The sequence below is a fragment of the Rutidosis leptorrhynchoides genome, chromosome 6, assembly GCF_046630445.1.
Source record: "Rutidosis leptorrhynchoides isolate AG116_Rl617_1_P2 chromosome 6, CSIRO_AGI_Rlap_v1, whole genome shotgun sequence".
Lineage (NCBI taxonomy): Eukaryota > Viridiplantae > Streptophyta > Magnoliopsida > Asterales > Asteraceae > Rutidosis > Rutidosis leptorrhynchoides.
In genome coordinates, this window is record NC_092338.1 from 67,831,951 (window position 1) to 67,857,684 (window position 25,734).

Sequence of the window (25,734 nt, forward strand, 5' to 3'; positions counted from 1 at the left end):
AAGTACTGCAGAGAGTGCTGAACACAGACTTTTATCAATCCAAGTTTGATGTTATGAATACAGGGGCTGTTTTTAATCATGTCGAACCACAATACAAGCTTACTAGCGGCGAAGCTGATTTTCTTGAAAGGGAATTGGATGATTCAGAGATAAAAGACGCGGTGTGGAATCGCGGGAGTTCCAAGGTTCCCGGGCCGGATGGAATTTCGTTCCGTTTCATCAAAAAGTTTTGGGATTTATTCAAGACTAATTTATGTAGGGACATTCGCAAGTTTTTCTCATCTTGTATTATGCCACATGGAGCCAAATCGGCTTTCTTCTCGCTTATCCCGAAGGTAAAAAACCGGTTCTTATCACAGATTTTAGACCAATTTCGTTAGTAGGTTTTTTCTACAACATTGTCATGAAGATTCTTACGAATCGGTTACTTGGTATTATTGATAAAATTATAAGTCTCGTGCAATCTGCGTTTATTTCTAGTCTACAGATTCTTGACGGACCGTTAATTTTGAGTGAGATTTTGTCGTGGGCGAAAACTAATAATAAGAAAAAATTGCTTTTCAAGGTTGATTTCGAGAAAGCTTACGACTCCGTTAATTGGGACTATTTATTCTTTATGTTATCTTCCATGGGGTTCGGTAAAAGATGGTACACATGGATCAAAGGGTGCCTTGAGTCGGCAAAAACGTCCGTCCTCATTAATGGCAGCCCGACTCGTGAATTTGTTATTAAACGAGGGTTGAGACAAGGCGATCCGCTTAGCCCGTTCTTGTTTATTATTTTTATGGAGGGTCTTCATTTGACTTTTCATCAGGCCATGGAATGTAACTATATTCGGGGAATTAGAGTCGGTGTTGATAATATGAGAATATCTCTTTTTTTTATGCGAACGACGGTATTCTTCTTTTGGATTGGAATTTGCTGGAGCTAAAACGTATTCTTGTTATTTTAGAGGTGTTCTTTTTGGTTTCGGGCTTAAAAATTAATGTTACTAAATCGCATGTTTTCAGCATTGGTGTGAATGCAGCCGAAGTGACCTCATTTGCTAATGCTACTGGTACTAGGGTTGGTTCGTTCCTGACAAACTATCTTGGTATCCCTATCGGATCAAATATGAAGTTAAAATCTAGTTGGGAGCCTTTAATTGACAAGTTTCGGTTAAGATTATCTTCTTGGAAGGCTAGCCTCATTTCTTCAGGTGGTCGCTTGACTTTAGTGAAATATGTGTTGGGAGTCTCGGAATTTACTACTTTTCTTTATTTAAAAGTCCCGAAACAATCATTAAAAAGATTGAATCAATCAGGGAAAGATTTTTTTGGGGTGGCAACGACTCCACTAAAAAGATATTATGGGTGAAATGGGATAAAATTCTAGCATCTTTTGACAAATGTGGTCTCAATGTGGGAAGTCTAAAAGCTTTTAACTTAGCTTTGATTAATAAGTGGAGATGGCGTTTTATAACAAACCCGGATGAGTTTTGGGTGAAATTAATTAGGTCGATTCATGGTAATAAGATTTTAAACGTCACGGTATTTTGTTTTAGTTGTTGTGGTAACATTGTTGCAGCCTGCAGTAAAGCCACGAATGATGGTCTAGTACCATCGGATATTTTCAGAATGGACATTGGTAATGGTAGAAAGACGAGTTTCTGGCATGATGTTTGGTGCGGTAATACCACGTTAGCTTCTCATTTTAATCGTCTTTATCATTTGGATATGTGTAAAGATGATTGTATTGCTGACAAATGGATGAATGGCGAATGGCAGTTCTTATGGTCTAGGGAATCGATCGGTAGCCGGAATGAACAATTGGTCAATGACCTTCGATGTTGCTTATCATTCTGTCAACTCGCTGATCGTGATGATAGATGGTTGTACAGTCTGAGCAACGATGGATTGTACACGGTTAAATCTGCTAGGGAAGGTATTGATCAAGTAGCGCTACCTTCTTCACATGTGAAAACAATTTGGTTTAAATTCTTACCGAGAAAAGTCAACATATTTTTATGGCGCCTTAGACTTGATTCTCTCCCCGTTCGTTGGAACCTCTCCGCAAAAGGGATAGAGATTAATTCTATTGTGTGTCCGGTGTGCAATAATGGTGTTGAAACCCGTGATCATCTTTTTTTCGATTGTTCGGTTGTAAAAGATTTATGGCAAAAGGTTCGTGTTTGGCTTGATTGTGACATGCCTTTTTTCTTCATGGGACACTTTTATGGTATGATGACCCGGAAATTTCTGACTAAATTTAAACTTAATCTTTAACGTTTTCGACACGATAATCAAAGTCTATGAAGTTGAATCCTAAAATTCTTGAACTATTCAAATACCCTTTCGATTGTTCTCAACAATTCGCGAACAAATATATGTAAATAGATACATATATATACTATAACTTGAAAACGTAACAAAGTGTTATGAAAATGATACTGTGCATTAACCTTATTGGTTTGATTATCTGATTGATATATTTAACTACGGAGTTAAAAGATTATGCCAAACGATTGAATTAAAAGATATTTATTGAGTCCCTTAAATATTATGATATTATTACGAGTCTCTGTTGTGAGGTCCACGTTGATTTGGGAAATCGTTCATTTTTAACGATATTCGAAATAAATGGTAAAGTGTTTGTTTAAATAATGTAATTTGGAGACATACAATAATAAGGAATATTAACTGTTAGAATTAGATATATGAATAACTTGTGATATGTATTTTAAAACGTATATATTAATATTGAAAATATATAAAATATAATATTAAAATGGTCATAAAACAAATTGTTATTATATATATATATTAACAAATAGCGAGACAATGATTTATAGAAGTAAATGACCAAAACACTCGAAAGTTTAATATATACTTTGAGTGGTATAGTTTAGGGATAATTTAAGGCTATATTTTGACAAAGGTACGTGACACGAAACGTAAAATGCAAGTTTTCTAAACGTACGAAAATGCGTTCGAGAAACCGGAATCGGGGCATAAGTCGAGTGACAACGTACGAGACATCGGAACGAAAATTTCAAGTCAACTATTCACGAGAATATAATATAATATATAATTAATTAATATAAATTATATATATTATATATTAATAAATAAATATGTCGACAAACAAGAAAACAAAAGTTTGTGAGCTGGATCAGAGGGCCATGCGATCACATGGCCTTGATCCCTAAAAATCATGCGATCGCATGGGGTTGGAAATCAGGCCACATCTATAAATTCAGTCGAATTTGTTCCAGTTTTGCACACATACATATTACACTCGTATATATATTTATATTTATATTTATATTATTATTATTATTATTATTATTATTATTAAGATTAATATTATTATTAATCTTATTATTCTTATTATTATTAATATTATTAATTAGTATTATACATAAAATACTACGACTAGGTTATGAGCGTGTCACTTTCAAAATGGTTTTCAAGCGAGATAGAGCTAAGGAAATTATGGGTTATTGCCAAGGAGGTTATGGGTAATGTTCGGGAGTATATTTGTGAATCAAACCTAGTGTTTATCATCTCCGTTACGTCTACGTACTTTCCTACAATATTGAATCTCAATACTGATACGTAAGCACTCATATTTTATATTTTATATATTAATTGTGTATCCATGTCTAGTGCTCGAGTATATATATTTATACATGTTTGTATGCTAAATTTCATCACTAAACAGTTTATAATGAATCACGAATTAAATACATATATTACTGGTAAAAGGTATATGATATACATGTTTTTGGAAAGCTGGCAAAAAATTAATGACTTTTCATTTAGACATCGAATAGTTTCGTTGAACGGATTAAAAGATATGATCAACTGAATTATAATTGACGTTAATTGGAATTGCTTATGAATTTGCAATTAAGATTTAAACAACTTGTTTACAAGATTGATAAAATGGATTTTTAAATATTACCAGCCGAGTAAATGAATCCTTATATAAGGTACGTCTCATTTTGTTAAACAACTGTCAAAATTGACTTTTTGAAACGACTTTGGATAACTTTTGTATGTCGATATCGAGCATTAGGATTGTGATACACTATGACCTGACCTAGCTTGATAGACATTTATTGACCAACAAATGTTCTCTAGGTTGAGATCTACGGTTATTTGGTAATCTGAGTTTCGATCACATTTTGGTGAACAACTTTATATGCTGCTAAGGTGAGTTTCATTTGCTCCCCTTTTAAATGCTTTTGCAATCTATATTTTTGGGCTGAGAATACATGCCCTTTATTTTAAACGCAATGGATACAAGTACATACTTAATTCTACACCGAGTTTGAACCGAAAATCCCTTAGCTTTGGTAACTAGTAACTGCCGGTTATAAGAACTGGTGGACGCGAGTAGTTGTATATGGATCCATAGGGCTTGACATCCCTGTCTGTTCCGGGTATAGAAACCCTAGCTTGAACTAAAGAACAGACGTATGCTATGTGAGTTTAGTACACGTTGGATTGCGTGTATTGTACATGTTGGTTGCATGTATGTTAAAACAGGGGTACTTATTATAACGTTAAAGTTTAGTTACCAGGGTGCTTAATCTTGTAGAATATTTTGATAAATGTTTCTGGACAAAACAACTGAAATCTTGTGATCCACCTTATATACAGATTATATGAAACTATAAAACTATGAACTCACCAACCTTTGTGTTGACACTTGTTAGCATGTTTATTCTCAGGTTCCCTAGAAGTCTTCTGCTGTTTGCTTATATGTTAGACAAGCTATGTGCATGGAGTCTTACATGGCATATTTTTCAAGGAAACGTTGCATTCACCAAATCATCACCATGTATCTTATTTTGACTGCATTGTCAACGGAAGTACTGTTGTAAACTATTATTTATGGTGATTGTCTATATGTAGAAATCATCAGATGTCGAAAACCTTTGATTTAAATATTCATTTATGAAATGTCCCGTTCTTATTGATTAAAAACGTTCCATATTAATTGATTTCGTTGCGAGGTTTTGACCTCTATATGAGACGTTTTTCAAAGACTGCATTCATTTTTAAAACAAACCATAACCTTTATTTCATAAATAAAGGTTTAGAAAGCTTTACGTAGATTATCAAATAATGATAATCTAAAATATCCTGTTTACACACGACCATTACATAATGGTTTACAATACAAATATGTTACATCGAAATCAGTTTCTTGAATGCAGTTTTTACACAATATCATACAAACATGGACTCCAAATCTTGTCCTTATTTTAGTATGCAACAGCGGAAGCTCTTAATATTCACCTGAGAATAAACATGCTTTAAACGTCAACAAAAATGTTGGTGAGTTATAGGTTTAACCTATATATATCAAATCGTAACAATAGACCACAAGATTTCATATTTCAATACACATCCCATACATAGAGATAAAAATCATTCATATGGTGAACACCTGGTAACCGACAATAACAAGATGCATATATAAGAATATCCCCATCATTCCGGGACACCCTTCGGATATGATATAAATTTCGAAGTACTAAAGCATCCGGTACTTTGGATGGGGTTTGTTAGGCCCAATAGATCTATCTTTAGGATTCGCGTCAATTAGGGTGTCTGTTCCCTAATTCTTAGATTACCAGACTTAATAAAAAGGGGCATATTCGATTCCGATAATTCAACCATAGAATGTAGTTTCACGTACTTGTGTCTATTTTGTAAATCATTTATAAAACCTGCATGTATTCTCATCCCAAAAATATTAGATTTTAAAAGTGGGACTATAACTCACTTTCACAGATTTTTACTTCGTTAGGAAGTAAGACTTGGCCACTGTTGATTCACGAACCTATAACAATATATACATATATATTAAAGTATGTTCAAAATATATTTACAACACTTTTAATATATTTTGATGTTTTAAGTTTATTAAGTCAGCTGTCCTCGTTAGTAACCTATAACTAGTTGTCCAAAGTTAGATGTACAGAAATAAATCGATAAATATTATCTTGAATCAATCCACGACCCAGTGTATACGTATCTCAGTATTGATCACAACTCAAACTATATATATTTTGGAATCAACCTCAACCCTGTATAGCTAACTCCAACATTCACATATAGAGTGTCTATGGTTGTTCCGAAATATATATAGATGTGTCGACATGATAGGTCGAAACATTGTATACGTGTCTATGGTATCTCAAGATTACATAATATACAATACAAGTTGATTAAGTTATGGTTGGAATAGATTTGTTACCAATTTTCACGTAGCTAAAATGAGAAAAATTATCCAATCTTGTTTTACCCATAACTTCTTCATTTTAAATCCGTTTTGAGTGAATCAAATTGCTATGATTTCATATTGAACTCTATTTTATGAATTTAAACAGAAAAAGTATAGGTTTATAGTCGGAAAAATAAGTTACAAGTCATTTTTGTAAAGGTAGTCATTTCAGTCGAAAGAACGACGTCTAGATGACCATTTTAGAAAACATACTTCCACTTTGAGTTTAACCATAATTTTTGGATATAGTTTCATGTTCATAATAAAAATTATTTTCTCAGAATAACAACTTTTAAATCAAAGTTTATCATAGTTTTTAATTAACTAACCCAAAACAGCCCGCGGTGTTACTACGACGGCGTAAATCCGGTTTTACGGTGTTTTTCGTGTTTCCAGGTTTTAAATCATTAAGTTAGCATATCATATAGATATAGAACATGTGTTTAGTTGATTTTAAAAGTCAAGTTAGAAGGATTAACTTTTGTTTGCGAACAAGTTTAGAATTAACTAAACTATGTTCTAGTGATTACAAGTTTAAACCTTCGAATAAGATAGCTTTATATGTATGAATCGAATGATGTTATGAACATCATTACTACCTTAATTTCCTTGGATAAACCTACTGGAAAAGAGAAAAATGGATCTAGCTTCAATGGATCCTTGGATGGCTCGAAGTTCTTGAAGCAGAATCATGACACGAAAACAAGTTCAAGTAAGATCATCACTTGAAATAAGATTGTTATAGTTATAGAAATTGAACCAAAGTTTGAATATGATTATTACCTTGTATTAGAATGATAACCTACTGTAAGAAACAAAGATTTCTTGAGGTTGGATGATCACCTTACAAGATTGGAAGTGAGCTAGCAAACTTGAAAGTATTCTTGATTTTATGAAACTAGAACTTTTGGAATTTATGAAGAACACTTAGAACTTGAAGATAGAACTTGAGAGAGATCAATTAGATGAAGAAAATTGAAGAATGAAAGTGTTTGTAGGTGTTTTTAGTCGTTGGTGTATGGATTAGATATAAAGGATATGTAATTTTGTTTTCATGTAAATAAGTCATGAATGATTACTCATATTTTTGTAATTTTATGAGATATTTCATGCTAGTTGCCAAATGATGGTTCCCACATGTGTTAGGTGACTCACATGGGCTGCTAAGAGCTGATCATTGGAGTGTATATACCAATAGTACATACATCTAAAAGCTGTGTATTGTACGAGTACGAATACGGGTGCATACGAGTAGAATTGTTGATGAAACTGAACGAGGATGTAATTGTAAGCATTTTTGTTAAGTAGAAGTATTTTGATAAGTGTATTGAAGTCTTTCAAAAGTGTATAAATACATATTAAAACACTACATGTATATACATTTTAACTGAGTCGTTAAGTCATCGTTAGTCGTTACATGTAAGTGTTGTTTTGAAACCTTTAGGTTAACGATCTTGTTAAATGTTGTTAACCCAATGTTTATAATATCAAATGAGATTTTAAATTATTATATTATCATGATATTATCATGTATGAATATCTCTTAATATGATATATATACATTAAATGTCTTTATAACGATAATCGTTACATATATGTCTCGTTTAAAAATCATTAAGTTAGTAGTCTTGTTTTTACATATGTAGTTCATTGTTAATATACTTTATGATATGTTTTCTTATCATAGTATCATGTTAACTATATATATATATCCATATATATGTCATCATATAGTTTTTACAAGTTTTAACGTTCGTGAATCACCGATCAACTTGGGTGGTCAATTGTCTATATGAAACATATTTCAATTAATCAAGTCTTAACAAGTTTGATTGCTTAACATGTTGGAAACATTTAATCATGTAAATATCAATCTCAATTAATATATATAAACATGGAAAAGTTCGGGTCACTACAGTACCTACCCGTTAAATAAATTTCGTCCCGAAATTTTAAGCTGTTGAAGGTGTTGACGAATCTTCTGGAAATAGATGCGGGTATTTCTTCTTCATCTGATCTTCACGCTCCCAGGTGAACTCGGGTCCTCTATGAGCATTCCATCGAACCTTAACAATTGGTATCTTGTTTTGCTTAAGTCTTTTAACCTCACGATCCATTATTTCGACGGGTTCTTCGATGAATTGAAGTTTTTCGTTGATTTGGATTTCATCTAACGGAATAGTGAGATCTTCTTTAGCAAAACATTTCTTTAAATTCGAGACGTGGAAAGTGTTATGTACAGCCGCGAGTTGTTGAGGTAACTCTAGTCGGTAAGCTACTGGTCCGACACGATCAATAATCTTGAATGGTCCAATATACCTTGGATTTAATTTCCCTCGTTTACCAAATCGAACAACGCCTTTCCAAGGTGCAACTTTAAGCATGACCATCTCTCCAATTTCAAATTCTATATCTTTTCTTTTAATGTCAGCGTAGCTCTTTTGTCGACTTTGGGCGGTTTTCAACCGTTGTTGAATTTGGATGATCTTCTCGGTAGTTTCTTGTATAATCTCCGGACCCGTAATCTGTCTATCCCCCACTTCACTCCAACAAATCGGAGACCTGCACTTTCTACCATAAAGTGCTTCAAACGGCGCCATCTCAATGCTTGAATGGTAGCTGTTGTTGTAGGAAAATTCTGCTAACGGTAGATGTCGATCCCAACTGTTTCCGAAATCAATAACACATGCTCGTAGCATGTCTTCAAGCGTTTGTATCGTCCTTTCGCTCTGCCCATCAGTTTGTGGATGATAGGCAGTACTCATGTCTAGACGAGTTCCTAATGCTTGCTGTAATGTCTGCCAGAATCTTGAAATAAATCTGCCATCCCTATCAGAGATAATAGAGATTGGTATTCCATGTCTGGAGACGACTTCCTTCAAATACAGTCGTGCTAACTTCTCCATCTTGTCATCTTCTCTTATTGGTAGGAAGTGTGCTGATTTGGTGAGACGATCAACTATTACCCAAATAGTATCAAAACCACTTGCAGTCCTTGGCAATTTAGTGATGAAATCCATGGTAATGTTTTCCCATTTCCATTCCGGGATTTCGGGTTGTTGAAGTAGACCTGATGGTTTCTGGTGCTCAGCTTTGACCTTAGAACACGTCAAACATTCTCCTACGTATTTAGCAACATCGGCTTTCATACCCGGCCACCAAAAATGTTTCTTGAGATCCTTGTACATCTTCCCCGTTCCAGGATGTATTGAGTATCTGGTTTTATGAGCTTCTCTAAGTACCATTTCTCTCATATCTCCAAATTTTGGTACCCAAATCCTTTCAGCCCTATACCGGGTTCCGTCTTCCCGAATATTAAGATGCTTCTCCGATCCTTTGGGTATTTCATCCTTTAAATTTCCCTCTTTTAAAACTCCTTGTTGCGCCTCCTTTATTTGAGTAGTAATGTTATTATGAATCATTATATTCATAGATTTTACTCGAATGGGTTCTCTGTCCTTCCTGCTCAAGGCATCGGCTACCACATTTGCCTTCCCCGGGTGGTAACGAATCTCAAAGTCGTAATCATTCAATAATTCAATCCACCTACGCTGCCTCATATTCAGTTGTTTCTGATTAAATATGTGTTGAAGACTTTTGTGGTCGGTATATATAATACTTTTGACCCCATATAAGTAGTGCCTCCAAGTCTTTAATGCAAAAACAACCGCGCCTAATTCCAAATCATGCGTCGTATAATTTTGTTCGTGAATCTTCAATTGTCTAGACGCATAAGCAATCACCTTCGTTCGTTGCATTAATACACAACCGAGACCTTGCTTTGATGCATCACAATAAATCACAAAATCATCATTCCCTTCAGGCAATGACAATATAGGTGCCGTAGTTAGCTTTTTCTTCAATAACTGAAACGCTTTCTCTTGTTCATCATTCCATTCAAATTTCTTCCCTTTATGCGTTAATGCAGTCAAGGGTTTTGCTATTCTGGAAAAGTCTTGGATGAACCTTCTGTAGTAACCAGCTAGTCCTAAAAACTGGCGTATGTGTTTCGGAGTTTTCGGGGTTTCCCACTTTTCAACAGTTTCTATCTTTGCCGAATCCACCTTAATACCTTCTTTGTTCACTATGTGACCGAGGAATTGAACTTCTTCCAACCAAAATGCACACTTTGAAAACTTAGCGTACAATTCTTCCTTCCTCAATACTTCTAACACCTTTCTCAAATGTTCACCGTGTTCTTGGTCATTCTTTGAGTAAATAAGTATGTCATCAATGAAAACAATGACAAACTTGTCAAGGTATGGTCCACACACTCGGTTCATAAGGTCCATGAACACAGCTGGTGCATTAGTTAAACCAAACGGCATGACCATAAACTCGTAATGACCGTAACGTGTTCTGAAAGCAGTCTTTGGAATATCATCTTCTTTCACCCGCATTTGATGATACCCGGAACGTAAGTCAATCTTTGAATAAACAGACGAGCCTTGTAGTTGATCAAATAAGTCATCGATTCTCGGTAGTGGGTAGCGGTTCTTGATGGTAAGTTTGTTCAACTCTCGGTAGTCGATACACAACCTGAATGTACCATCTTTCTTCTTGACAAACAAAATAGGAGCTCCCCACGGTGATGTGCTTGGTCGAATGAAACCACGCTCTAAAAGTTCTTGTAATTGGCTTTGCAGTTCCTTCATCTCGCTGGGTGAGAGTCTGTAAGGAGCACGAGCTATTGGTGCAGCTCCTGGTACAAGATCTATTTGAAATTCAACGGATCGATGTGGGGGTAATCCCGGTAATTCTTTCGGAAATACATCGGGAAATTCTTTTGCAATGGGAACATCATTGATGCTCTTTTCTTCAGTTTGTACTTTCTCGACGTGTGCTAGAACAGCATAGCAACCTTTTCTTATTAGTTTTTGTGCCTTCAAATTACTAATAAGATGTAGCTTCGTGTTGCCCTTTTCTCCGTACACCATTAAGGGTTTTCCTTTTTCTCGTATAATGCGAATTGCATTTTTGTAACAAACGATCTCCGCTTTCACTTCTTTCAACCAGTCCATACCGATTATCACATCAAAACTCCCTAACTCTACTGGTATCAAATCAATCTTAAATGTTTCGCTAACCAGTTTAATTTCTCGATTTCGACATATATTATCTGCTGAAATTAATTTACCATTTGCTAATTCGAGTAAAAATTTACTATCCAAAGGCGTCAATGGACAACTTAATTTAGCACAAAAATCTCTACTCATATAGCTTCTATCCGCACCCGAATCAAATAAAACGTAAGCAGATTTATTGTCAATAAGAAACGTACCCGTAACAAGCTCCGGGTCTTCCTGTGCCTCTACCGCATTAATATTGAAAACTCTTCCACGGCCTTGTCCATTCGTGTTCTCCTGGTTCGGGCAATTTCTAATAATGTGGCCTGGTTTTCCACATTTATAACAAACTACATTGGCATAACTTGCTCCGACACTACTTGCTCCGCCATTACTCGTTCCGACACCATTTGTTCCTTTCGTTCTATTAACCCCTGGTCCGTAGACCTCACACTTCGCCGCGCTATGACCATTTCTTTTACACTTGTTGCAAAATTTGGTGCAGAACCCCGAGTGATTCTTTTCACACCTTTGGCATAGCTGCTTCTGATTGTTGTTGTTGTTGCGGTTATTATTGTTGTTGGGATGATTGTTGTAGTTGCTGTTGTTGTTGTTGTTGTTGTTGTTGGGCCGTTTGTTGTAGTTGCGATTGATGTTGCGATTATTGTTGTAATTGCTGTTGTTGTTGTATTGGTGATTCTTATCACCATTTTCCTCCCACTTTCTTTTGACTTGCTTCACATTGGCCTCTTCAGCAGTCTGTTCTTTAATTCTTTCTTCAATCTGGTTCACTAGTTTGTGAGCCATTCTACATGCCTGTTGTATGGAGGCGGGCTCGTGTGAACTTATATCTTCTTGGATTCTTTCCGGTAATCCTTTCACAATCGCGTCGATCTTCTCTTCCTCATCTTCGAATGCTCCCGGACACAATAGGCACAATTCTGTGAATCGTCTTTCGTACGTGGTAATATCAAATCCTTGGGTTCGTAACCCTCTAAGTTCTGTCTTGAGCTTATTGACCTCGGTTCTGGGACGGTACTTCTCGTTCATCAAGTGCTTGAATGCTGACCACGGTAGTGCGTACGCATCATCTTGTCCCACTTGCTCTAGATAGGTATTCCACCATGTTAACGCAGAACCTGTGAAGGTATGCGTAGCGTACTTCACTTTGTCCTCTTCAGTACACTTACTTATGGCAAACACCGATTCAACCTTCTCGGTCCACCGTTTCAATCCGATCGGTCCTTCGGTTCCATCAAATTCCAAAGGTTTGCAGGCAGTGAATTCTTTGTAGGTGCATCCTACACGATTTCCTGTACTGCTAGATCCAAGGTTATTGTTGGTATGTAGCGCAGCCTGTACTGCGGCTATGTTTGAAGCTAGAAAAGTACGGAATTCCTCTTCATTCATATTCACGGTGTGTCGAGTAGTCGGTGCCATTTCCTTCAAAATAGTTAAATGGAACAAGTTAATCATACAGAATATTAAGAGTAGTTAATAGTATTTCGTAGCATAATATGAACTCATTTATAAAAGCTTTTTCTTCATATTAGCGTTTTATAAGTTTAAATTCGGGTAGTACCTACCCGTTAAGTTCATACTTAGTAGCTAATATACAATTCAACTACTACAATTCTATATGAAAAACTGATTGTAATAATATTTCGCGTTCAAACTTTTATACAATATTTTACAAACTTACAATACCGCTTATTTTACATAAAGCATGAAATATAGCACACAATAACTTTGATACAAGATAGTTGTGAAGACAATTCTAGCTAGTACACAAGTCGTTCGGCAAAGGCAATAAAGACACGTAATTCATACGTCCAGAAACAAGTCATGCATTCTGGTTTTACTAGGACTACTTCCCATCCTTGGTCTTGTGCAACATAACCGTTATGGCCGTTGATAAGACAGCGTGTTGTAACGTCATCAAAGGGACGAGGGTTACGTAATGTCCAATAGTCCCGTAATAATCTAAAAACCTCATTTCTTACCCCAATTACCGACTCCGTCACTTGTGGAAACGTTTTGTTTAATAGTTGTAGCCCGATGTTCTTGTTCTCACTTTGGTGAGAAGCGAACATTACTAATCCGTAAGCATAACATGCTTCTTTATGTTGCATGTTAGCCGCTTTTTCTAAATCACGAAGTCCAATATTCGGATATATTGAGTCAAAATAATTTCTTAACCCGTTGCGTAAAATAGCATTTGGGTTCCCCGCAATATATGCGTCAAAGTAAACACATCGTAACTTATGGGTTTCCCAATGTGATATCCCCCATCTTTCAAACGAAAGTCTCTTATAAACCAAGACATTCTTGGAACGTTCTTCGAATGTCTTACAAACTGATCTCGCCTTAAATAGTTGTGCCGAAGAATTCTGGCCGACTCTAGACAAGATTTCATCAATCATGTCTCCGGGTAGGTCTCTTAAAATATTGGGTTGTCTATCCATTTTGTGTTTTTAAACTGTAAAATAGACAAGAGTTAGTTTCATAAAAAAATACTTATTAATACAAGCAATTTTTACATATATCATAAAGCATAAGAACACTATATTACATATATTACACCACACGAATACAACTATCTTATTCCGACTCGCTCGTTTCTTCTTCTTCGGTTTTGGTTCGTTTTGCCAAGTTTCTAGGGATATATGATGTTCCCCTAATACGAGCCGTCGTTGTCCACATTGGTTTAGAAAAACCTGGTGGTTTAGAGGTTCCCGGGTCATTGTTACAACTTAAGGACTTCGGGGGTTGACGATACATATAAAGTTCATCGGGGTTGGAATTAAATTTCTCTATTTTTATGCCCTTTCCCTTATTATTTTCTTTTTCCTTTTTAAATTCAGTTGGGGTAATTTCTATAACATCATCGGAATTCTCGTCGGAATCCGATTCATCGGAGAATTGGTAATCCTCCCAATATTTTGCTTCCTTGGCGGAAACACCATTGACCATAATTAACTTTGGTCGGTTGGTTGAGGATTTTCTTTTACTTAACCGTTTTATTATTTCCCCCACCGGTTCTATTTCTTCATCCGGTTCCGATTCTTCTTCCGGTTCCGATTCTTCTTCCGGTTCCGACTCTTCTTCCGGTTCCTCTTCGGGAACTTGTGAATCAGTCCACAAATCATTCCAATTTACATTTGACTCTTCATTATTATTAGGTGAGTCAATGGGACTTGTTCTAGAGGTAGACATCTATCACATAATATCAAACACGTTAAGAGATTAATATATCACATAATATTCATATGTTAAAAATATATAGTTTCCAACAAAAATGTTAAGCAATCATTTTTAAAGAAAACACGGTCGAAGTCCAGACTCACTAATGCATCCTAACAAACTCGATAAGACACACTAATGCAAATTTTCTGGTTCTCTAAGACCAACGCTCGGATACCAACTGAAATGTCCCGTTCTTATTGATTAAAAACGTTCCATATTAATTGATTTCGTTGCGAGGTTTTGACCTCTATATGAGACGTTTTTCAAAGACTGCATTCATTTTTAAAACAAACCATAACCTTTATTTCATAAATAAAGGTTTAGAAAGCTTTACGTAGATTATCAAATAATGATAATCTAAAATATCCTGTTTACACACGACCATTACATAATGGTTTACAATACAAATATGTTACATCGAAATCAGTTTCTTGAATGCAGTTTTTACACAATATCATACAAACATGGACTCCAAATCTTGTCCTTATTTTAGTATGCAACAGCGGAAGCTCTTAATATTCACCTGAGAATAAACATGCTTTAAACGTCAACAAAAATGTTGGTGAGTTATAGGTTTAACCTATATATATCAAATCGTAACAATAGACCACAAGATTTCATATTTCAATACACATCCCATACATAGAGATAAAAATCATTCATATGGTGAACACCTGGTAACCGACAATAACAAGATGCATATATAAGAATATCCCCATCATTCCGGGACACCCTTCGGATATGATATAAATTTCGAAGTACTAAAGCATCCGGTACTTTGGATGGGGTTTGTTAGGCCCAATAGATCTATCTTTAGGATTCGCGTCAATTAGGGTGTCTGTTCCCTAATTCTTAGATTACCAGACTTAATAAAAAGGGGCATATTCGATTTCGATAATTCAACCATAGAATGTAGTTTCACGTACTTGTGTCTATTTTGTAAATCATTTATAAAACCTGCATGTATTCTCATCCCAAAAATATTAGATTTTAAAAGTGGGACTATAACTCACTTTCACAGATTTTTACTTCGTCGGGAAGTAAGACTTGGCCACTGTTGATTCACGAACCTATAACAATATATACATATATATTAAAGTATGTTCAAAATATATTTACAACACTTTTAATATATTTTGATGTTTTAAGTTTATTAAGTCAGCTGTCCTCGTTAGTAACCTATAACTAGTTGTCCAAAGTTAGATGTACAGAAATAAATCGATAAATATTATCTTGAATCAATCCACGACCCAGTGTATACGTATCTCAGTATTGATCACAACTCAAACTATATATATTTTGGAATCAACCTCAACCCTGTATAGCTAACTCCAACATTCACATATAGAGTGTCTATGGTTGTTCCGAAATATATATAGATGTGTCGACATGATAGGTCGAAACATTGTATACGTGTCTATGGTATCTCAAGATTACATAATATACAATACAAGTTGATTAAGTTATGGTTGGAATAGATTTGTTACCAATTTTCACGTAGCTAAAATGAGAAAAATTATCCAATCTTGTTTTACCCATAACTTCTTCATTTTAAATCCGTTTTGAGTGAATCAAATTGCTATGATTTCATATTGAACTCTATTTTATGAATTTAAACAGAAAAAGTATAGGTTTATAGTCGGAAAAATAAGTTACAAGTCGTTTTTGTAAAGGTAGTCATTTCAGTCGAAAGAACGACGTCTAGATGACCATTTTAGAAAACATACTTCCACTTTGAGTTTAACCATAATTTTTGGATATAGTTTCATGTTCATAATAAAAATTATTTTCTCAGAATAACAACTTTTAAATCAAAGTTTATCATAGTTTTTAATTAACTAACCCAAAACAGCCCGCGGTGTTACTACGACGGCGTAAATCCGGTTTTACGGTGTTTTTCGTGTTTCCAGGTTTTAAATCATTAAGTTAGCATATCATATAGATATAGAACATGTGTTTAGTTGATTTTAAAAGTCAAGTTAGAAGGATTAACTTTTGTTTGCGAACAAGTTTAGAATTAACTAAACTATGTTCTAGTGATTACAAGTTTAAACCTTCGAATAAGATAGCTTTATATGTATGAATCGAATGATGTTATGAACATCATTACTACCTTAATTTCCTTGGATAAACCTACTGGAAAAGAGAAAAATGGATCTAGCTTCAATGGATCCTTGGATGGCTCGAAGTTCTTGAAGCAGAATCATGACACGAAAACAAGTTCAAGTAAGATCATCACTTGAAATAAGATTGTTATAGTTATAGAAATTGAACCAAAGTTTGAATATGATTATTACCTTGTATTAGAATGATAACCTACTGTAAGAAACAAAGATTTCTTGAGGTTGGATGATCACCTTACAAGATTGGAAGTGAGCTAGCAAACTTGAAAGTATTCTTGATTTTATGAAACTAGAACTTTTGGAATTTATGAAGAACACTTAGAACTTGAAGATAGAACTTGAGAGAGATCAATTAGATGAAGAAAATTGAAGAATGAAAGTGTTTGTAGGTGTTTTTAGTCGTTGGTGTATGGATTAGATATAAAGGATATGTAATTTTGTTTTCATGTAAATAAGTCATGAATGATTACTCATATTTTTGTAATTTTATGAGATATTTCATGCTAGTTGCCAAATGATGGTTCCCACATGTGTTAGGTGACTCACATGGGCTGCTAAGAGCTGATCATTGGAGTGTATATACCAATAGTACATACATCTAAAAGCTGTGTATTGTACGAGTACGAATACGGGTGCATACGAGTAGAATTGTTGATGAAACTGAACGAGGATGTAATTGTAAGCATTTTTGTTAAGTAGAAGTATTTTGATAAGTGTATTGAAGTCTTTCAAAAGTGTATAAATACATATTAAAACACTACATGTATATACATTTTAACTGAGTCGTTAAGTCATCGTTAGTCGTTACATGTAAGTGTTGTTTTGAAACCTTTAGGTTAACGATCTTGTTAAATGTTGTTAACCCAATGTTTATAATATCAAATGAGATTTTAAATTATTATATTATCATGATATTATCATGTATGAATATCTCTTAATATGATATATATACATTAAATGTCTTTATAACGATAATCGTTACATATATGTCTCGTTTAAAAATCATTAAGTTAGTAGTCTTGTTTTTACATATGTAGTTCATTGTTAATATACTTTATGATATGTTTTCTTATCATAGTATCATGTTAACTATATATATATATCCATATATATGTCATCATATAGTTTTTACAAGTTTTAACGTTCGTGAATCACCGATCAACTTGGGTGGTCAATTGTCTATATGAAACATATTTCAATTAATCAAGTCTTAACAAGTTTGATTGCTTAACATGTTGGAAACATTTAATCATGTAAATATCAATCTCAATTAATATATATAAACATGGAAAAGTTCGGGTCACTACAATTTATGGTGTGCCTTTTCAAAAGAATGCAATGTTTACAAAACGTATCATATAGAGGTCAAATACCTCGCAATGAAATCGATGAAGGACGTGTTCGTCCATATGGATTTGGAGCGATCGTCACAGTTGGTATCAAAGCGTTGGTCCTAGCGAACCAGGTCTTATATGAGTGTGTCTAACTGATAGTTGTTAAGATGCATTAGTAAGTCTGGACTTCGACCGTGTCTGCATGTTAAAAGTTTTGCTTATCATTTCTTGTCGGAAATTACATACTTATCATTCCTAGTTTAGACACGTTTTACTGCATTGATTGCATGAATAGTATATGGACAAAATTCATATCTTAGCGTATCTGTTACTGTAAACTTTTCCTGACATCTTCCGAAAATTTCTCCGTGATTTATGGAATTTGGTATTATATATACATATGTAAATTATGTATTGAAGAATACCAAACTAAATTCTATAATCTAATTCATATCAAAAATCATCTCCCTAATTATACAAGATGGATCCCGTATCTAGTTCAAATTCCTTAAACTCTGACAGCTATTCCGATATGGATATTCACCTGAATTCCGAAGACAGTGTAACTGGAATGGATCAACCAATTAGCCATCATCTATTCTGGATGAATTGGGGATGGGTTCGTAATCTACTTAATCATTGAAGACAAGAAGAAGGTGATCCCTTCCATCCACCACATTCACCTCTTGGCGAAGAACCTGAAGCACTTACCGGCGAACCCGTTCGTAACACCATTTTCACCCTCATTTCCAGAACAGCTCGCAACGACTATGTAATATCCAATATTGTAAATCTTATTCATCCACTTGTCCGAACCGCCAATCATCCCAGTATAATAGAAGAAGTCAACGAGCTTCGTGCTCGGATAGTGGCTTTGGAGAATATGGTGCAAGGATTACAAACACCAGCAGCAGCACCAGCAGCATAAACAGTACCACCGATAACAACACCAACAGTACCATTACCACCACCAACAATAACATCCCCATCACACGCCTCAACATCACAATCTATACCTCGGATATCAACATCATACGTACCATAGGTACCAAGGAGTACCAACAACAATAACCGATGAAGTATTGATTCATAATTTCATTGGAGAAATATTATGCAGCGATTATGTAATCTCTAAAGTCTTAGAGATAACTTATTCCAGCCGTAACCGTAAATCAGATGAGTGGACCGAAATGATAGAAGGAAGAGTAGAAACCCTGACCGGAATGGTGCACGATTTACAAGCTAGAATTATTTTACCAGCAGCATCAACAGTATCGTTAGTATCACCAACACCGGCAAAACCTGTAGCACTACAAGTTCCGCCAATTTCATAATCACCAACATCATCACAAATCAACAACGCGTATATTGTATCAACGAGTTATGAAGTATTAACTCATTTTCCCTGAAGAAATTATATGTATATATATATATATATATATATATATATATATGTGTGTGTGTGTGTGTGTGTGTGTGTGTGTGTGTGAAATTTGAAAACAAAATAAATCTTTTCGTACTAAGCTATTACATGTGAATCATAACTGGTAGGTACTACTCGGTTAGTTCATGTTACTAATATGCTATACATCCTTCGTTAATGACTTAACAATCGTTAACTACAATCTCTGTTTCAACTCAATGAATTCCATTTCCTAATAAACCAAGTGTATTATTCAATTACATAATTGATTTTACATTTTCATTTTCGATGTACTCGAAACTTTCCAGAAAACATCATCTGTGCCTTGTAAGGTTTACAAAAATTCCACGAGCATCAACATCCTTCACCGAGGAATATTAATAAGAATAAATAATGAAGTATTAATTTCATTAGTGAAATACTCCGCGAATATTAGGTAATCTCTAATGTTTTGAAGATTATTCATTTCTAATTTAAGCCAAAAATCAAATAAGCTTAATATGATATTAACTCATTAAATCTGTATTACATCTAAAGAAAATATACATACAGATATTTTCATAAAGACTGTAACGAAAATTCTTTGTACAAAGTATTAATTGTGAAATTTTTTTTAACGGGTAGGTAATACCCGAGAAATATTTAAGTTTGCAATTAATATGTTACACTGTACATTCTTCAACTTTGATTCAAAAATTATTAACAATGCTCACAATGATATACAATCGTTTTCATACAAATTCAATTACATATTCTGATATTGACGGATCAGAATCCAAGTCATAACTCTGAACCGGTGACATTATTCTTAGATCTCTACATCTTTCAAAGCTATACTTTGACTTTAAATCTGTTCAAGATCCATTAGCATTGTTTTTACCGAAAATAACCTTGCAAATCCTTTTCAAAGTATCCAGTATTATCAACCGTTCAACCAGTCAACGACGACCTTTCAGACTCGTAACTTTGGCATATACATTTTTGTTACCGGAGAACCTTTCATGTTCCACCACATTAACAGTTAATGTACCAGCAAATTCATTAATATGTGACTTAAAGTCTCTCCGAAAAACCATTATAATTGTTCATTGAAACCCTATCATGTACTCATCCACATCTTGTAACGGTAATTACCATACCAACTACCGGGAATTAGCAATCAGTATTTCGAATTTCACAGCAATTCTATGCCAACAGTTATATATATACATATAATGTCTATCTCCTAGACTTACTTACTTCGAATGTGAAGTTTCTGAAAAACACCTTAAACCGCGAACTAGTTCTCGAAATTTTGAAAAGTACTGATGAAGCAGCAAAAACTGTAAAAGACCTTAACAGTAAAAAGTTTGATGATAAAGAATAGTGTGTTGGCAAAGCTCAGAAAAAGAAAAGGTTTGGAACTGGAAAACGGATTGAGCAAAGTATGAAGGAGGCTGTGGATAAATCACAAAGACGAAACCTGCCTTCCAAGAATCCAAATGATTCGGTATTTGCTGAAGCCATTAACGAATACCTTGCTTCTGAATCTAAACCCTTGCAGACAATATTCTTCATCATCCTCTGATATTAGAAATTCTAAGATATTATCATATCTTTCGTTATAAATATCTTCGATATTTCTGAAGATATCTTCATAACTATTATCATCCGAAATTATTTATCTCTTCACGCTATCTGTGTTACATCATAAAAGAAACTATTTTAGTTTCTAATTTCTGAAAATTTCGAAAAATGGATGTTTTTGAAGTAGTGTTGGGAATTGAAGCATGAGTTAGTATAATATAATGACATTTGATCAACGTGATTATATTACAGTAAGTCATGCTGAGTTTCTAATGGAACGTGATAAAGGTTCACAGATCATACCCTCATCATGAATCATGTTACATAAATCTTTCATTCTATTTAACCTCTAAATATATCAAGAAAATATTTTCTTGATGATTCGGTCTTTTTCTAGGTATTCTGGTAATTTGACAAGTCAGATTGTGCCATTACCGTTTCTTTCTTAGAATATTAATTATGTTCATTCTGGAATTCATACCTACGAATTCTGGACCATTATTCGCTTGACTTAAAGTCGGGAAGAGAAAACAAAAGCATGAAGCTCCGAAATATAATGAAAAATATAAAGCCCGAAAACAACCCCGAAATTACAAACCGTGTGTATCAATGCGTATAGCAATATAAAGACACGGGAGAATGAAAAACAATATAACCCTAAGGTAATAGTAGAAGAAAATAACCTCCTCTTGTGGCAGATGAAAAAGAAAATGAATGATATGATAGCCAAGAAAATATCAAGAATCAGAACTGGATGAAGCATTTTCACAAATCTTTTGTAAGTATGAAATAAGGAAGACGATTATAGGAGTGGTGAAAATAAATAAAACGGAAGAGGTCAATTTATAGCAAAATATCATATATAGCAATCGAGGCAGATTACGCATTTAATCAAAGGAAATCCTAATTTCCTTAAATTCCGAAGAATCAAATCTTATTTAAATTATGAAGATTTTCTATTCCTTAAATTCCAGAAATCAATCGTTACTATGTCAAGAGATAAGACGAATCTCTATTCTCCATTTCACTCTATTACGATAACTTCCCTCATACGCTTCGAGTAATTGGATTTTTTTTATCCATATTATTCAACGGTGATAAAAATTCTATTTATCAACACATATTCGTCATGAAAACATTTTTATTGTTAGCCACGACGACCTCACTCAAATTTCGGGACGAAATTTCTTTAACGGGGAGGTACCGTGATGACCCGAAAATTTCTGACTAAATTTAAACTTAATCTTTAACGTTTCCGACACGATAAGCAAAGTCTATGAAGTTGAATCCTAAAATTCTTGAACTATTCAAATACCCTTCGATTGTTCTCAATGATTCGCGAACAAATATATGTAAATAGATACATATATATATACTATAACTTGAAAACGTAACAAAGTGTTATGAAAATGATACTGTGCATTAACCTTATTGGTTTGATTATCTGATTGATATATTTAACTACGGAGTTAAAAGATTATGCCAAACGATTGAATTAAAAGATATTTATTGAGTCCCTTAAAGATTATGATATTATTACGAGTCTCTGTTGTGAGGTTCACGTTGATTTGGGAAATCGTTCATTTTTAACGATATTCGAAATAAATGGTAAAGTGTTTGTTTAAATAACGTAATTTGGAGATATACAATAATAAGGAATATTAACTGTTAGAATTAGATATATGAATAACTTGTGATATGTGAAAGGACCCATCCTAAACCATCTGGACGAAGTCACCAACAACTGGTTCCATTACGATGATCGACTCTAAATACTGTCTTTAAAATGAGCAAATGCACAGCGGAACGTTTCTTTCATACCTGAGAATAAACATGCTTTCAAGTGTCAACCAAAAGGTTGGTGAGTTCATTAGTTTAACATAAATAATCATTTCCATCATTTTAATAGACCACAAGATTTTCATTTCTCATAAATATACGTCCCATGCATAGAGACAAAAATATCATTCATATGGATTGAACACCTGGTAACCGACATTAACAATATGCATATAAGAATATCCCCATCATTCCGGGATCCTCCTTCGGACATGATATAAATTTCGAAGTACTAAAGCATCCGGTACTTTGGATGGGGCTTGTTGGGCCCGATAGATCTATCTTTAGAGTTCACGTCAATTAGGGTGTCTGTTCCCTAATTCTTAGATTACCAGACTTAATAAAAAGGGGCATATTCAGTTTCGATCATTCAACCATAGAACGTAATTTCGATTACTTGTGTCTATTTCGTAAAACATTTATAAAAACAGCGCATGTATTCTCAGTCCCAAAAATATATATTGCAAAAGTATTTAAAAAGGGATTAATGAAACTCACCTAATGTATTTTGTAGTAAAAATACATATGACTATATTGAACAACTGAACAATGCAGAGTTGGCCTCGGATTCACGAACCTATATCATTTGTATATTTATTAATATTCATAGTTGTAGTTGATCACATATATATATATATAAATGTATTAGTTATTTTATTTTTATGTTAATAATATAAATATATGTTTTATATGTTTATTTGTGTATAAAAATATTAAATTTTGTTATATTATATGTGTTATATATATCTATATATAGTTCTATGTATGTATTTCATTTGTTTATCGAAACAGTAGTTCTAATTATACTAAGTTAATATTAATAAAAATAATGGTAATAAAGTTAATAATATACTTATGTTAATAATAACTCTATTAGTGATGATAACAATGATATTAATAATAATACTCGTAAAAATATCAATTTTAGAGTTTATGATAGTTATGATATTAATGATTTATTAATAATAATAATAATAACTTTATTAAAAAATGATAATATTAATAATAAGAATGATATTGTTAATAATGATACATTTGTTTAATAATATTAATAGTTACAAAAGTGATACTAATACTAATATCTATAAAATGATACAATTTCTAATATTAATGATAATAATAATAATAATTCTAATCATATTAATAACAATAATAATAGTTATTCTAGTAATAACTATAATAATAATACTTTAATTATTCTAATAAACATATTAATATTTATGATATTAATAATAATATCAATTAACAAAAATAATAATTAATAATAATAATAATAATAAAAATGAAAATAAAAGTGTGTATACCCTTGAAAAGCTTTATCTAAAAAGAATTGCCCACAACAGGGCTCGAACCCGCGACCCCTCGTTTAAACCAAATGCTCCTAACCATTCATCCATATCCGTTTTCTTATTATTTTCACGCCCCATATATATATATATATATATATATATATATATATATATATATATATATATATATATATATATATATATATATATATATATATATATATATATATATATATATATATATATATATATATATATATATATATATATATATATATATATAAGCTGTGTTCTGTTTGCATTCCGAAAATCCCATACACATTTGGCCCAACAATTAAAAGTAAGTCTTCGGCCCAACTCGTAAAACATACCATAGGATCTCGGCCCAGCAATGCAAAAGTCCATTAATCTTTTAACAATAACTCATTTACAATGGCTAGAAACGCAGCCCATATGTCGATTGTAAAAAACAAATATATCGGTTCTTGCTGGATCTTCGAACAGGTTCATCATCATTATCATTCTCGGTACCCTCATCATCATGATCACCTTTGTCACGATGATCATCATCAAGATCATGGTTAATATCATTAACACATAAATCGTGATCATCATCACTAACATCATTATCATCATTAAATCATGATGGTCATTAACGTAATATATCATTATCGAGCATCATTCGTATCATCCTAACCTCGTCACATAAAATCAAAATCATAAAATTTATAATCATCATCACATCGTCCTTTAACTACCATCGTCTTTATCTTCACATAAAATCAAACCATCCATATTATCATAATCATGTCATCATCTTCATTATACTCCACGTTATTCCCTAGCATCATCATCTTTTCTAACTTCCCTTGTGAAAACCGTATCAGGAGCCTAAATAGCAACTCGCTGGTCGGTTGTTTGGACAGAAAGATAGAAAAACGGCAGTGGCAATACCAATAATTTGGATAGGTTAAAGTAGTATGTGGTGGTGATGGTTAACGACTCAAGTCGGGAGCAAGAATCATAAAAAGTACAGCAGCAATATTGGTTGTTTCATGGTGGTTAATGGTGGAAGTGGCGATTGGGTTAAGGTGATTTTTTTTATTCCGGCTATTTACAGCACAACTGAACAGAAAAAAAAAATAATAGTAGTAACATACGAGCAGTTGGTTGGGTTTAAGTAGTGATGGAAACTTGATGATGGTTGCCGGAGAAGATGGTGATGGATGGTGGTGATGCCGTGGAGATTGAGGATCATGGTGGTGGGAGGTTGAGTGGTGATTCTTGGTGATGGTAGCCGAAGGTGGTGAAGTGGATTTGTTTGGTGATCATGGATGGCTCTATGGTATTATGTAAATGGAAAATGGTTTCATCAACTTGAGTTCTTGTCAAATTCAACTTGGTTTTTCTTTTCTTTTGTCTCCTAGAAGATGTACGTATAGTTATATATTTATCAAAGCCAAAAGTCAAGAGTTGGTGGTAGTGGGGTTAAAAAATAAAGAAATAAAATAATAAATAAAAACATAAAACGTGCCATTTATGAAGCCGCATGTTACTATTGACTTAAAT

General features: G+C 33.6%; 1 protein-coding gene across 1 annotated transcript; it reads left to right on the forward strand.

Annotated features, from left to right (window-relative positions):
• Nucleotides 1-53: 53 nt before the first annotated feature.
• On the forward strand, nt 54-25,456 carry LOC139853722 (uncharacterized). Its single transcript, XM_071843087.1, has 5 exons — nt 54-335; nt 410-648; nt 1,011-1,198; nt 1,567-2,162; nt 25,382-25,456. Exons 1-5 carry the CDS (start codon nt 54-56, stop codon nt 25,454-25,456), a joined length of 1,380 nt encoding a protein of 459 aa, XP_071699188.1.
• Nucleotides 25,457-25,734: the final 278 nt, after the last annotated feature.